The sequence below is a fragment of the Natrix helvetica genome (genome assembly GCF_964273705.1).
Source record: "Natrix helvetica genome assembly, chromosome: 1".
Taxonomy (NCBI): domain Eukaryota; kingdom Metazoa; phylum Chordata; class Lepidosauria; order Squamata; family Natricidae; genus Natrix; species Natrix helvetica.
This window is the reverse complement of record NC_138548.1, coordinates 249,578,360-249,593,964: the sequence shown is the minus strand read 5'-3', so window position 1 is coordinate 249,593,964 and position 15,605 is coordinate 249,578,360. Positions and strand designations below refer to the sequence as shown.

Genomic DNA, 15,605 nt, shown 5'->3' with positions numbered 1-15,605 from the left:
GCTCGCCGGATTTCGGAGCTAGCGGCTCTTTCTGTTCGCCAGGATCTGTGCGTCATCCACCCTGACAGGGTCATTTTGAGGCTGGACCCGACCTTTACCCCCAAAGTAAACTCATGGTTCCATAGAGCGCAAGACATTGTGTTGCCAAATTTTTGTCCTCATCCGTCGCATCCCAGAGAGCGATCCTGGCACAATCTTGATGTCAGGAGGGCCCTGAAGGTCTACATCGCTCGTACTGCGGAATTCAGGAAGTCAGAGGCTCTTTTCCTCTCCTTCCAGCCTGGTTCCCTAGGGAAGAAGGTCTCTTCCTCCACGATTGGCAGGTGGCTTCGTGCCTGCATTGCGACTGCCTATGAAAGTCAATCCAAGGCCGTTCCGCGCGGCATCACTGCACACTCCACACGAAGTGCTGCTACCTCCGCGGCCTGGGCCACCCAGGCCTCGATCCTGGACATCTGCAGGGCCGCTACGTGGTCCTCTCCTTCTCCATTTGTGCGACACTATAAATTGGACATTTTCGCTTCGGCTGAGGCGTCCTTCGGCAGGCGTGTGCTCCAGGCGGTTGTGTCAGAGACCGAATCCCGGGAGCCTTCTTCTGCCCACCCAGATGGACAATAACTTGGGTATGTCCCATTGCTTGGACTCTCCAAGCGGTGTACAGGAAAATGACCATTGGCTTACCTGAAGGGTCCTTTTCTGTACACCGCGGGAGAGTCCAACCCACCCTGGCTCTCAAGGCCGGGATTCGGGTTCTTCGTGTCAACAGTACATCATCTTGGACGCTTCGCTCCGTCCGCACGAACTGACTCCTTCTAAGAATTCTGGGGGATTGAGCACACCAGTAGGAGGTGTGGCTAAAGGAAAAATAGTTCCTCAGTCCTAAGGGCAAGCAGACTGAATTAACCCATTGCTTGGACTCTCCCGCGGTGTACAGAAAAGGACCCTTCAGGTAAGCCAATGGTCATTCTGTTGATACTTCCTGGAATTCTGTGGCTTTGAGCCAGGCTGTTGGCACGTTCCGTAGCATAATGGTTTTGCCCCAACAGAGCACTTGGGGCAGCTGAGGCTTCCAAGGGTGGCTGCGACTTTGCACTATGGCTCAGGGGCTTCTTGCAGTCCCAGAGTCTCTATGTACCAGAGAGGCCCTGAGCCACAGCATATTTGTTCCCTAGCCTCCCTGTGCTTGCACACATGTGTTCACACACGCCCATACCCTCTTTCCCAAGCCTCCCAGAAACTCATGCATGGCTTGCCTTGTGCCAGGTCTCTCTCATCCCCTTGCAATACCCCAATGCTCCTTATGGACTCCCTCTGCTTCCCACTTAACAACTCATACATCTGGAGTTATGGCAGCAGCCAGGATTTCTGGTATTGCTGTGGTAAAGTGATGTAGTCATGTGACATTATGCTTTACGACTCCATAGCTTGGTGATGGGAATTCTGATCCCAGTTGTGATAAGTTGAGGGCTACCTGTTAGAAGATGGATTGAGGCTCCAGTCTCTTAAGAGGGTAGGTAAGATAATCAATCCAGACTGAGATCCATCTAATGTCATATTCCAGGCAACTGAATGAGGGTACTGTACAAGCATCCTTTCAACTGATCTAGTGTCCACATTTCAACTGATTAGTTGGTGGATCTCCTTATTAATAGTATCAGAAAATAGTGATAATGTGGCAGTACAATAATAGTACATTTGTAAAGTACACTGGATTTCTTAGCTGTTGCTTGTGCTTAAAAATGATCCTTACAACATGTGCTGTAATTTAAATGGGTGAACAATAAGAGATTGTTCACCCATTTAAATTATTTAATTTGTAGGTGAATAGTCTTAGTGCCATATGTAAATTTTCACAACCCAAAATATACATTGGAATTAATGATATCAGGAGGTAGCAAGAGGTAGTTTGCTAAAAGTGAAAATGTGTCTAAAATGTGTGTGGGGTCATCCTGCATAAAAAAGCATCTTGACGGGAGATTCAAAATCAAGATTCCCAGCATTTCAGATCAAATGTGTGCAGGCTTTTATTCTTAGGGTAAAAAAGAACACTTATTCACACATCTCCATCAGGCATTTTTTAAAATTTCAGATAGGAAATATTGCACATTGCAAGCTATCTTGTCAAACTCCACTATCTTTCTCAAGACAAAAGTATCTCCATTTCCCCCTTTTTTTTGTTGTTCTCTTCTTGGCAGGGTTCAGAGAGAGCAGCTGGCTGCCATCTTCACCCTTCTAAAGGAAAAAACAGACACTTTTGGAGATATGTCTGAATCTGATATCAAAGAACAACTTAAGCTTTATGACATGTAGACTGTAAGTTTTTTCCCCTTTCAGTATTCTAAAGGTGTAAAACCTGTAGTTTTCAACATGATTAGAATATATTGTATATGAAAATACAAGAAGTAGGCTTTTAAATTGTATTTTATCTTTTAAAAATGATTTTTGAGAAAGAATAAGTCATTTAGTTGTGTCAAATCAATATCTAAGGTCTGCAAATCAATATTTAAGAAGCTAAAATATACCAAATGCTGTTGTAATTTCTTACAATGATCTTATATTGTTATTGAATGGAAATGTCCTGTTGCTGCAACCAGATATGTTACAGACAGTGAATGATATTTGACAACTGTCTTTGAACTTACCTATAACACGATGGAGACATTTTAAAAAAGAATTTTCTCAATAAAATATAAGTAACCAGTGAGTCTGAAGCTAATGCATCAGAAACACTACTGTAAATCTAAAAACAAATAAACAGTGTCTGTCCCTTTATACTAAACTTTGTTTTCAAAGAAATTTGTGTCCTAGATTAACTGTAAATATTGAAGATAAAAGTATCAAACTGTAGAAGTTATGTAATTTTGTATACATTTTTGATTAAATGTTTTGATATGGGCTACGGATAATACATGTGTGGATTGTAAGATTTCTGATTATTGAATCCAGAGTGTTTTAAAGCAACATTACAGAAGTGGCATTGCCTTAGTGTGGGATGTGGGGTTTTTTTCCAGCTTCTCAGCCACAAAGAGCCCTTCTCTGATTATATTACTGACTTGAACTAAGGTAGGCTGTAGTTCACAAAATCTCAGGTCCTTTAATAAAATATGTTACTCTGAGAAGGTGCTACTAGGCTCCTTCTCATTTTGGGCAATTAAAGTAAATCTACTTGAGAGCCAGTTTGGTATAGTAGTTAAAGGTATCATAAGTTCCACTTCCACCTTAGGCATGTAGGAAGTTATCACCCAGCCCACACCCAGAAGGACATTCCTTCCAAAAGGCATAAAATCAGCCTGGGGATCTTGAGCTAGTCACTGTTTCTCAATCCTAAAAAGGAGTAAGGCAAACCACTTCTGAAAAACTTGCCAGGAAAACTGCAGAGTTACTCCAGGAAGTCACCAGGACTTAACCCTGACTGGAAGGCATTCCCCCGCCCCACAAATCTACTTAACATCCATGGTCAGCAAAATTGATTTGGTGCTGCCATCCGCTGAGTAACAGCAAATACCTACAAATACCTTGAGCAAATTCATTTTTATTTTCTTTTTAAAGAGATAATTTAGACACTGGTTTTTTTGTAATGGGTGGATCCAGAGAAATTGTGGGTGAAATTCATGCGGAATTTAGTTCTAATAAAGAGGCCAAAATGACTTTATTATTAGGATGCGAAGTTAGCTGTTCAGTGAAACACCCCAGAATATAAAAGCAAACAAGTACTCTGCTCTTTAGAAGGCCAGATCTGATGAAACTCAAATACTTTGGCCACCTAATGAGAAGGAAGGACTGACTGGAGAAGAGCCTAATGTTGGGAAAGATTGAGGGCAAAAGAAGAAGGGGAATGACAGAGAATGAGGCGGCTTGGTGGAATCACCGAAGCAGTCAGTGTGGGCTTAAATGGACTCCAGAGGATGGTAGAGGAAAGGAAGGCCTGGAGGAATGTTGTCCATGGGATTGCGATGGGTCGGACACAACTTCACAACTAACAAACTCTGGCTATGCAGTTTCAAGTTGCAGTGGAGATGCAAGTTGTACCACAAAACAGCTGTTATAGATAATGGAATAACCCCACTAGAAGATTGCTCTGGAAATGCCATAATTATGATAGATTGTCAAAAGTAAACTTTTGAGGATTTTTTTTTTTTACTTTCTTAGAAATGTATAAATGATCAAATGTAGATTAACCAGTGCTATGGCACCATTTGAAATGCTTTGTTTGGAATTTACTACATAAGTTTGCTTGTATGTATATTCAGGGACTTCCCTTACCTAACAAAGTCCTTGTGTGTCTAAGACTGTGCAGATTCTTAATAAAATTTGGGAGATTTCAAGTCTTTGCCCTGGCACTAGAAGAACAGACTCAAACCTCATCATCCAGATGGCAGAGAAGACAGAAGACCTGCGGGTTTCTCTAGGAGTATTTCTCGAACAATTTATACTATGATGGAGAATGGGTATGCTGCTGAAAGAATGTTTGGTTATTTTAATCATTTCTGGAACGTCTCCTTTTTTAAAATAAAAGAATTTATGTTCCACGTACTTTAGGACTGGTAGCAAAATGTATATGTGCCCAACTAATCAGCTACTTGAAAGCTTGGTATTTGTGTTTGCGCTGTTTGGGGTAAGAAAAGAGAAACTGAAAATTGCATAGACACAGAAATTGCCCTAATTCTACCTCTTTGGAGTAAATCAGCATTTTGCCCTTTTCTTCTTTTCACTTCAGGCTTACTTTCCTGATAGCATCAAGGATGCACTATCAGAGCGCAATATTTCATGACACATCTAAGGACTATGTCTCTGTAGTTAAGTATTAGTACTCTATATGTCCGGCAGCTGGGGAAAATGTTTTAAAGGAGGTTCCTCCACTCTCAAGGGGGATAATTTAGGACTACTTAGGATAGTAGCCTTGCAAATGAGTCATGTGAGAAAAGGGCATTGATCCACAAGATTAGGAACTGTTTTGTTCCATGTACAAATCACACCAGTCCTAAAGTTGGCATTGTAAGTTCCATCTACCTAATGAGTTTACAAATCACATGAAGCCATAACCAAATGAATTCACCTACCAGACTAAGACATAAACCATGGCTTACAAAAACACAATGGTGGGACTCAAATAATGTAAATCATATTATGAAATTAAAGAACTACAGAATCAGAAGAGGCTGTGTGGCATCAAATCCAATTGTCTGCTCTATGCAAGAATCTTAATTAAAATACAACAAATAGCTATCTGAGTTCTGCTTGGACAGATCTAATGGAGTACACTATTTTTTGTTAAACTAACATTTTTCTATTCCCCTAATCATGTTCATTACAAAACATGTTCAATATTTTATGAATCATTTGGTGTTTGATTGTTTTTCTTAAAGTGTGATGCTGGACATTAAATTGAAGTGGGTATGATAAATAAAGTGAATAAAGCAAAACTATGCTATTGCTGATGTCCAAAATTGCATTTTACCATTATTGCAGCCCTTTCATAGGATTGCTATTTTGTTTGTAATCAAATATTAATTCAGGATCTTTTACACAAGTAATATTATCAAGTCATTTATTTCCAAATTCCCATTCCCATGTACATTTGCTTGTGCATGTGAAGTATACCACTTTGTATTTGTTGAATTTCTTGATGTCATTTTAGCCCATTTGCCAAATATATTAAAACAATCTTGAATTTTTTTTTAAATTTTATTAACAAACATGTAAAATACACACATACAAAACTTAGACGTACACATTTACACAATGCAATACAAACAGGAGCTTCCTGTTCTTTCTAATAGCAATTATCAATCGATACCGCTCACCTTATATTATTTCCCCTCTATTGTATTTCATTTGGATTTCACCATTCTTAACTCTCTTATTTTACTCATAACTATTATTTTTGAGTTTTGTTATATTCCTTCATTGATTCTTGTTTCTTTCCTCCCTCCACCTATACCATTTATCCCATATCTGGTAGAATTCTGATTCTCCTTTTCCCGGAATTTCTTCAGTTTAGTTTTAGTTAGTTTTTTTTTAACTAAAACAATCTTGAATTTTATTTTTGTCTCCTGGGTTATAAATTACCCCACTTAATTATCATCTACAAGACATACACTCGACTTGTCAATAAATAGGCATGTCCATGAAGAAATGACGCATTGCTAAGCCTAATCACTTGCCTAGCCTCTTACTGCACTAGAAAAGAAAGAAAAGGAAAACTGCAGGAGAAAAGATGAGAAAGAAAATCCCCCACTATCACCATTTGCTCTGATCTGTTATTTTATCTATGACAATTTTTCTCAAAATGGCTAATATATTTTAATGCCTCTGAAATGTGTGTGTGTGTGTGTGTGCGTGCATGTGTGCCTTTTTAGTATATGCTAAATCTTAGTCTCTTAAATTGGTAGTGCAGTGAAAAGACAAAATTATGATTCATCGGTAAATTGAGTTTATACATTACGGTAAGAAAAGGGGTCCACTGGGAGTGAGGGGGAAGGATCAAAAAAGGCAAAATTTACAATGTTGTGATACACGGTCTACTCCTTTTTTTACATGTGTCAACTTCAGTGCAGTTTCCATCACAACACATCTTTGACTTTGCTTTTTTTCCCACAAAGATAAATTTATGTAAAGTTGATTTTTTTAAAAAAAATCACTTTTTAGTTGTGTTCACACAACATACAGAATGATCAATAATAAAAGAATGTGTTGCCCTATAGAATAGGCCAAATGCAGTCGGGTTAGTTTGCAGTTTATTGTTATATGCTACACCCAGTGTGGAATTTACTCTCAATTTTTAGTTGCAGTAGTGCAAGTTTCCTAAATATTTGTTTAAAGATTTTTTTTCCCGGCTTGACAAATCCTTTTTGAAGGCAGCAGTCAAATCAAGTTTTGCATTTTTACAGGGGCAACTAGTCTTTGAGGTGGCATAAGATTAATATCAACCACATGGTCCCAATTAATTTTAAGGAAGGCTGAAGTCACAACTACTTGAATCTTTGCGCCAATACAGAGCCATAAAGCAGCCAGTTCCATTTAATTCTGTTATGTAGTGAGAACAATTTTTCTCCCGTTCAATCAAAATCAGATCGAGATTTGTTAATCCAGGATAAAATGCCCATGCAAACACAGTCTTTGTAGTGTAATGCATTTGTGAACCAGGCAAATAAGCTGGAACAGTATCACCTAAAAAAAAATCCGGCTAGTAACCCCAGCACAAGGAACGCAACACACAAAAGACAGTGCTCGCTCTTTGAAACAATATTTCCTTTTGCGCATGCGCCTTGTAGCGCTCAGAAGAGCACCCACTCCTGATCTGCAGGACGGGAAACGGCGCGCAGCCTATTTGCGGAGTTCACAGAAAGAGGAACGTAGATCTAAAACAATTAAGAATAACTCGCCCGCTACGACTTTCCTGCTTTAAGATGGTCGTTTACTCTGTTTTCCTCTTCTTCCCACTCTAGCGGAAGTGGGGTCCGCTCTTAAGACAAGGGAAAAACAAGCCATAAACTAGCTAAGAAAGGTGGAAGAATTGACGGCATTTCTAACTAGGGTTTTATTTGAGGTGTTTGGATTTCTTTAAAAGGTTAGAAATATTTAAACCCCGCAAATAATGTTCTTTGCGAAAGATGGCTTTTGCTGCTGTTGCTTTTGCCAACGTTCAACTATCGTTTTTCCCCCCTTGCTTATATATCTTCCGAGACTAAAAATTCAAAGCACAATAGCTAATCTTTCTGTGGTAAATAATTATTTCACATAGCGTAAGAGGGACCATTTGCTTTGTAATAACAAAATAAAAATGTGGTTTATTGGCCCGAGGTTTTTTACAGGGCCCGATTCTTCCCAATAGACAAAAAAAAGATTTCAAGGAACTTGGAAGTGAGTGCACCATTCCACGTCTAACTTTTACACATCTACAGAACCTAACGAAGCTAATAAGCATGCGCATGCATTTGAGCCACGGAGTGTTTTTTTTTTAAAGCTACGGCGGCCGGGCGGAGCCGTTTTCAATCTCGCGGTTTCTCTTTTGATGCTCTTCCGTGACTCGATTAAACCTGGATCAGGATTAGAAGAGGGAACGTGATCAGGAAGTGGTTTCCAGGGTAACAGGCTGCTGTGCTTGGCTGTGCCGCCATCCCCTCCTACCCGCCGCGGGCGTGGACGGGCAAGGACAGGACTCGGTGCCGCATCAGCTCAGAAGATCCCATGGAATCTGCCTCTTCTGCCTATCGTGGCTCCGCAACGAAAGTCCTCGGCTCCTTCTAGCTGGTGGAGCATTAGCCACTCTCCAGCCTTTCTCTTTAAGGACGGTCCTTGGACGGTGGAGGCTGCTTCAGTGAACAGAGTCCCTGCTTCCTGCCCTAAAGTCCAAAAACAGACTGAATTTTTCTGCCATGGTACCCATTAAGCCCAACGACGGTAGCCCGGGTCTCTGTAATACCGTTGGGGATAAAGATGCCCTGCCCTCCGATGCCAAGGGCAACCCGCCCAGCTCCTCTCTTGCGAAAGCCCTAGACGCAGTTATAACAGCAGGTAGACGGGGCTTGCTGGCTCCTGCGACGATGGCATCTCCTGTCCCCGCATTGAACGTGGGCGGCTGCAACGGAGTAGCTTCTGGCGGAAATTTGAATCGTATTCCACTAGTGGCGGGATACGACCAGAGGAAGAAGGCAGTCAATCAGAAACGTACCTCTGTAATCACTGTGGTGCCCTCCGCAGAAGGTGAGTTAAGTCAGGCAACCGCTGGAGTGTCGAGACCACCTTTCCAAGGAAATCTGGAAATGTCTGCGTTTCTCTTGAACGGAAACCTCTATGCCCTGCTGTCGTATGTGCAAAACTTCTGTTGGCTTTATACTTCTGCCAGAAAAGTTAAGCGCAAATGGGATAGACAAACTCTCAATCCATAGGTACCTAATGTGAGGTGACTGGTACTAGTCCTTTGATAATCTTGGTCTCACCTCTATAGCTATTGAAAAGGCAAGGTCATGTGTAACTAAGTTATGATAACCAGTGGGACAGCTTGCCTCCAGAAATCATGGGCGCTCCAACACTGGATGTTTTTAAGAAGTCTAGAGACAGTCACTTATGTAAAATGGTATAGATGCTCCTGCTTGAGCAGGGGGCTGGACTAGAAGACCTCCAAGGTCCTGTCCCAGCTCATTCTATTCTGTTCCTTTCCATTCCTTCCCATCCTCTACTCTACTCTTGCATGTTTCACTGTAAATTGTGTACCAGTGGTGGGATTCAAATAATTTAACAACCAGTTCTCTGCCTAATGATTTCTTCCAACAATCAGCTCATCAAACCGCTCAGAAAGTTAACAACCGGTTCTCCCGATGTGGTGCGAACTGGCTGAATCCCTCCACTGTTGTCAACCCCCATCATATTTGCAGCTTTAATTTAAATTACCAAGATTAGGAAATACAGAGAGTTAGAATCATTGATTTAGAAAGGGCTATTTGGCCCTCAAATCAATTTCCCACAAATGACTGCTTTCGTTTTGGCTTTCATGTAGCCAAGGAATGGGAGCATACATACTACTTCTCCAAATACTATGATTTTTTTTTCTAATATCTAATTTTTCTAATCAGAACCTACCTTATCACTTAAATCTATTATTCCTGTACCTTTTTCTGTGTAGCATCTTTTCAGGTGTTTTAATTGTACTATAGTACTGACCTCGGTCATCTTTTTTCAGCTCCTTCCATCTTTCTTCATAAGCTTAGATTCTAGTCCCTTGGTAATCTTTGCCACCCTTCTCTAGTCCCTTGGTAATCTTTGCCACCCTTTCCTGGTATCTCTAAATCCTTCTTCAAGTGTACTGCTGAGAATGAGACGCAAAGCAGTAGCGTTTGTTGAAGTATGGTTACTCTGGCGAGATTTGTTCTTGATAAATACTTGCTGACTTACGGTAATTCTTGCAGTTTTCAAACTCCTTGTAAATCAGATATTTTGTGATCTGCTATAGAATCTTCCCAGATACTAATGCCAGAATAGATCTGTGCTATTTTGTCTTTTCCCCATTTTTCAAGCTTTAATCCTGCCCCTTCATCTTAACACTTCACATTTTTTCCCCATTCAGAATTGGAAAGACAGTGTGATTCTTACATGTTTATGGAGATTCTGTGATTCTTACAATAGTTTAAGCTCGGGTGAAAACAGCTGGGTATTTCTAATTCTTGAGCCCCAGAGAGATGCCACAAATACAGCTGTATGTTCTCTTTAGTTCAGATTAAACTATTTTTGCTACATTAACACACATAGTGTTCTCAAAATGACTGTCTTCAGACTGCCATCTGAAATACATAACTCTAGGCAGCAAGCAATCGATGCAAAAACAATAAGATAAGATAGCCTTTATTGTCATTTACCCATATACACAATACCACATATTAACATGAAGTTCTAATGTACCACTTTCAAAAGAAGGAAATGCCACCCACCGAATAATGACACCATCCCGAGGATAATAATATAATAGCAGCAGTACCACTAAAATGCCAGGTTACAAAAATGACACCAAAACCTATGTTAATTACAGTCCATTTTGAATACATAGGGGGAAATCTTGGCAGTTAACAAGTTTGATACTATATGGTACAAAGCTGTTATAAAAACTAATCAGAATTAAAAATAAACAAATTCATAGAAAAACAAGACATTATATAACAATTGTACAAGAATACACATATTTTGGGGGCATGTTCCAAGGCCAGTCTTCTGAAAGGCTAAGAGATCTTGGGTTCTCTAAATTGCAAAAGATAAGGCTGCTCCATAGGAGATGGCACTACGACAGATCACAAATCTGTGAATATCACTGCTTTTATGTTTTTTCTTGCTTATGTATTACTGCTGCTACTGGGTGGAAAACTAATGGCGGTGACAGTGTTTTTCTCAAGCTATGGTCCATGAATCCCACGAAGGCTTGAAGAAGTGTTATGATTTAAGTTAAGACTTTAAGTCTTGGTGATCCTTGGCCATGGTTTGTGGCCACAAAGGGTATTTAAAGGATGTCCATGGTGAAGAAAAGGTTGAGAACCACTGGTGTAGGCCAAGCTCTTGCTTGTCTTAGTATAGTGGTGACCCAGAAATATGAAGAGAAAGTTTCTTTCATCTGCTTCTGTTAATCATCACATATATTTTAAGAATGAATTTTTTGTTTTTGTGCCAATTCATCTTTAGCCTTATAGTTGAGCTAATTTTTTTGTCATCCCCTGTTCTGTTCATTCCATTTGGATAATCCATTGTCTTAACAATATTCTAAAATTTAATTATGGTACATTCTTGAAGATATAATTAACTTGCATTTCTTGATTTTGTTTTTAAGTGTTGATATGATTTGTCCATCATAGTAACATTTTTGTAATATTTTACTTTGAAGAGGGATTATTGCTGTTCTGATGTTGGAATAGTAAACCTATGTAGAACTTGAATCAAATAAGTTAATGTGGTATTTTGCTTTTAGATGCTGGAAATCTGCCACCTACACCAAAGGAAATATGGATATGTGGGAATTCTGTGATCTTGGCATCAAAAAAAAGAGCGCAAAGTCACCCACAAGGATTGCAGTTGGGCATCTCAACTTCACGGGCAAATGTGTATTGGCATGGGATAGAAGACATGATGTGGACGCAGCTTATGCCTGTTCTGCATGAAATTTATCATAGCCGATCTCCTCCCTCAGTAATAATAATTCATCTTGGTGAAGATGATCTGTTTCCTGAAAATAATACTTCAGTCATTATCTCAATGAAAAATGATTTAGGCATTCTTAAAAGAGCATTCCCGGATGCTGTTATAGTTTGGTCCTCACTGTTACCAAGACGTATTTGGAAATACGATCCAAAGCCTAGATATACGGAAACCGCTCAAATTCTGGTTAACGAAATAATGGTAACCTATTGCAATAAAATTGGTGTGCACTTTCTGTCACATAATTCAATTACTTCTGATAAATCAGACCTCTTCTTGCCAGATGTCAGTAATCTGACTGATGAGGGAGTTGATATCTTCATAGCAGATCTGAAGAAAGTATTACGATTATATCAGATTTTGCAGTAGCTGGGAAAGCATTTTTGAAAAGTAGTCTGCATAATGTTTGGGAAGATTGGTTTTATTATTACCTGAAAAAAAGGAAACATGAGCTGACTATATCTATACAATATAGCTTAAAATTTTCTCTCACAGATATGTCGCAGATTAACAGATGTATTCCTATAAATAAGTTTTGGTCTCCTGTAACAAATGAAAAAAATCTCTCTGTTTTACATTAGGAAGACAAATGGGTGCATTCATCTTAATGAAACTGAGTGTTTTACTCCCTTGGAGGGTTATTGTAAAGTAACATAACATAAGATGCTGTAATGAAAAACACCACAAACCTGTGAAGTAGACATACCTGAGTGTGCCTTGTTTTTTTTTTCTCCTAGCCTTTAAAGAGACAGTTTCTATGATATTTAATTAATATATCAGGATATATGTAGAAACATATTGAATAGGGTTTTTTTCTTATAATAATATCTGAAAGAAATGGCTGAGGTTGGACATCATGAAAGAGTATTTTGTAAATAGCTGTTTTTCAAAATATTGTATATTTAACATGCCTGTTGAACCTCAGTTGACAAATAGCTTAATCCAAGAGCCTAGTGCCATTGAAGTAAGACATTTAGGAACTTGTAAAGTTCTGTCCAAAACCAGCAGCATTGTCTCAAAGAGGTGACGCCAAACAAAAGTTGTTTTCTAGTATGGTACACATAGAAAATTATTATGGCATTTGGCAGCATATTGCCCTGTATATGTTTTGCTTTTTTCTTCGTTTTATTTTTGGACACTTATAAGATTAAATACTTTAACAGTATGGATTCTATTTTCTTAATATTAATGCTTAATATTAGGAATTTTCTGTATTTTCTATATAAACAGTATTCCTCAGTAATAGTGGTTAAAAAAAATCTAGCTATAACATTCATAACAAGTAAAATAAGTTCAAGTGGATCAGTTGGCCTGTCAGAGAAAATACAAATAACTATAGCAACTAAACCTACAAATTTAGCAATGGTGACTTAGCTTTTAGATTTCACATAATTGTTCCTTAAGCTGGGGGGAAAATAAAAAAGGGAAAAATGTTGCTGGTAAAAGTATAAAGTAAGAGTAAAGAGCAATGGATATGCACTTAAAAGGTGACTGCATTGTTCCCCCCCTTCCCTCCACCATGCCAATTTCATCTGATAGCATTCAAAGCTAGCTGTTATTTCCATATTAGTTGAAAATGACAGGAAAATCATCCTTTTGTTTGTAGTTTTTATAAGAATAATCATCAGGTTATTTATGCCCCCTTTTTACTGTTTCATTATAAATCTACAAATTACTATTTCATTGGGAGATTTTGGACTGTACTGTACACTACATAATAACCATAGAATGTGTGCATCCATTTGTTAGCACTTATTTAAACTGAGGATGATCCCATGCAGATGTCGAACACAGGGGGGAAATATTCCAGAAAGATTATGAAACTTTAATATGCCACCTATCGGTATGTATGTGGGACAGTTGGAGTTAACACTACTGTTCTAAATAATTCTTTGGCAGTCGTTGCATTATCCAAAGGAGATGAAGATGATTGACATTATAATAAATTCACCTGCCTGTGAATTGACTGTGGCAAATGTTTCCTAACTCTTGTACAGTTTTAATACTGTACAATATCACTATAGGAATGTAATTATAATCTGTGAGGAATATAGATGTGTGTGAGGAAGACTATGGAATGTAAACCCAAGCTCCAGCAATCTCCAAATACTATTACATCTTTAACTTTTCTGTAAAATTCTTACACACATTTTGACTTTTCAACTTAGTTTGTAATTAAGATGCGCAAAACTTCTGCTTAGATTTCAAAATGAGTGATTCTGATTTTGGAACAAGTTATTGCGAGCATTCCAGAAGCACAGTAGTTTATTTCTGAACAAGTTGTAATACCCCTTGATCATTTTTTATTCTGACTACAACATAGATAACTCCATCCAACATAGATGAAGCACATTCAAGGCTCAGGAAGCTTGTTTCAAATTCAGACTGCTTCCAGAAAACTGAATGGTCTGTTTGAAGTTCCATCTACCTGCTTTGGGGACAGATCAATGCAATTAGTTATTGATTGCTAATGCCTCCAAGCTGCATCTTAATTTGTTAGTCTACCTCTTTGAATTAGCTAGGTGTCCATTAGTAACATGATCATTATAGAAATCATAATACAATTTATTACAACTTCCAAGGGAGTTCTTGCTAACAAATACATTGGGGAATTAATAAGTGGCATGGAGCCATACTATATAATTCAGAATAAAACATAAGCAGTTTAGAGGACTGGAAAAAGGCAAAGCATTTTGGTGTATCTAGCTGAAATGAATCTTGAATAAAGTTTAAATTGCAATATCCCAACTCGGTAGTAGGGCCTAATTATTATTTTCATAGCAATGGTTGTTTTGTAGAATAACACAATTATTTTTACATGGTAGTGTAACTTGATAGATTTTTGAAAAACGCTATATAATGTTTAGGTTTATGTTAGGCTAACATAATCTGTTAATGTCTTTAATAGAATTATTTGAACATTTGTCTGCCATCTGCATTTTTCTGGGAATAAAGAATATATTTTATTGCACAAAGGAATAATTGTGTTTCACTGCCTACAAAGATATTTTTTTCAACCAGAATAACTTTGTCTTAGTTGACTCTATCAGCTGGTAAGATTTACTTTTTTTGCATTCATAAACATAATTACTAGGAGTAGGGGAGTTTAATATGCTAGGATCCTGCATTGTATACATGTGTAACAATGGATTTATTTACAAGAAATACATGGACAAAGTCCAGCACCTAGCTAAGTATATCTTACTAGAAGAAGAGTATAGGATGGGGGAGTCAAACTCACGTCATCACAGTGACATCACATGATGTATTGGGACTTTTCCTCCCTTCGCTAAATCGGGTGTGGGCGTGGCCAGCATGTGACGCATCCAGCCCAAGGGCCGGGAATTTCACAGCCCTGGTCTAGGAGCATGTTTCCCATGGGTATAGTATACTTGGGAAGAAAGCAGAAGAAAATGATCTGAAATTAGCAATCTCTAAAACAAAGTGCAATGTTAGACAAAAAATCAATACACAATAAATCCTTTCTTGTCTGTATTGGGGGTGGGAGGATTAATTTTCCAAAGGAGCCACATGAGAAACTGGGACTGCTGCCGACCAACTAGGACCACCCATGAGCTGGAGTGGATGTGGCCCTTACACACCATCCTGTTAATCAAAACGTATAAATCAGAGTTTAATTTGATAGGCACAAACTTTAACAAATGTGGGATGGTTGAGTAGTTGCTCAATGGGATTGAGAAAGAATGGGACAAGGCCATCTTGCCTATTGTATTTTTTGGAGTACAAGACACACCTTTTCCCCTATAAAGGTGAAAATTTGGGTGCGTCTTATATACTGAGCAAATAGGAAAAATGGGGCCTGCGGAGGCTGCCATAGGCTATAGCAATCCCTGCAGCCTGAAACAGCTGATGATTGGGAGGCATGAAGCGAAAATTGCTGTTTGCTCCATGAGGCAAATTGCTGGGAG

At 38.7% G+C, this 15,605-nt stretch overlaps 2 protein-coding genes across 3 annotated transcripts in view; both read left to right on the top strand.

Moving 5' to 3' along the window:
* MXRA7 (matrix remodeling associated 7) overlaps positions 1-4,527 on the top strand; it is a 71,021-nt gene extending 66,494 nt beyond the window's left edge. For both annotated transcript variants that reach the window (XM_081938892.1, XM_081938891.1), the window contains exon 4: positions 2,196-4,527. In XM_081938892.1, coding sequence (XP_081795018.1) covers positions 2,196-2,310 — 115 coding nt within the window. In that variant the 3' untranslated portion in view covers positions 2,311-4,527. The remainder of the gene's footprint in view (positions 1-2,195) is intronic.
* Positions 4,528-7,927: 3,400 nt separating this feature from the next.
* On the top strand, positions 7,928-12,381 carry LOC309394415 (uncharacterized protein). Its single transcript, XM_081957546.1, has 2 exons — positions 7,928-8,706; positions 11,450-12,381. Exons 1-2 carry the CDS (start codon positions 8,379-8,381, stop codon positions 12,043-12,045), a joined length of 924 nt encoding a protein of 307 aa, XP_081813672.1. The 5' UTR covers positions 7,928-8,378; the 3' UTR covers positions 12,046-12,381.
* The last annotated feature ends 3,224 nt before the right edge of the window (positions 12,382-15,605 follow it).

Coding starts and splice junctions, on each gene's coding strand:
- LOC309394415 (XM_081957546.1), top strand. CDS start 8,379: ATGGTACCCATTAAGCCCAACGACGGTAGCCCGGGTCTCTGTAATACC. Junction 8,707..11,449: donor TGTGGTGCCCTCCGCAGAAG/GTGAGTTAAGTC, acceptor TTTTGCTTTTAG/ATGCTGGAAATCTGCCACCT.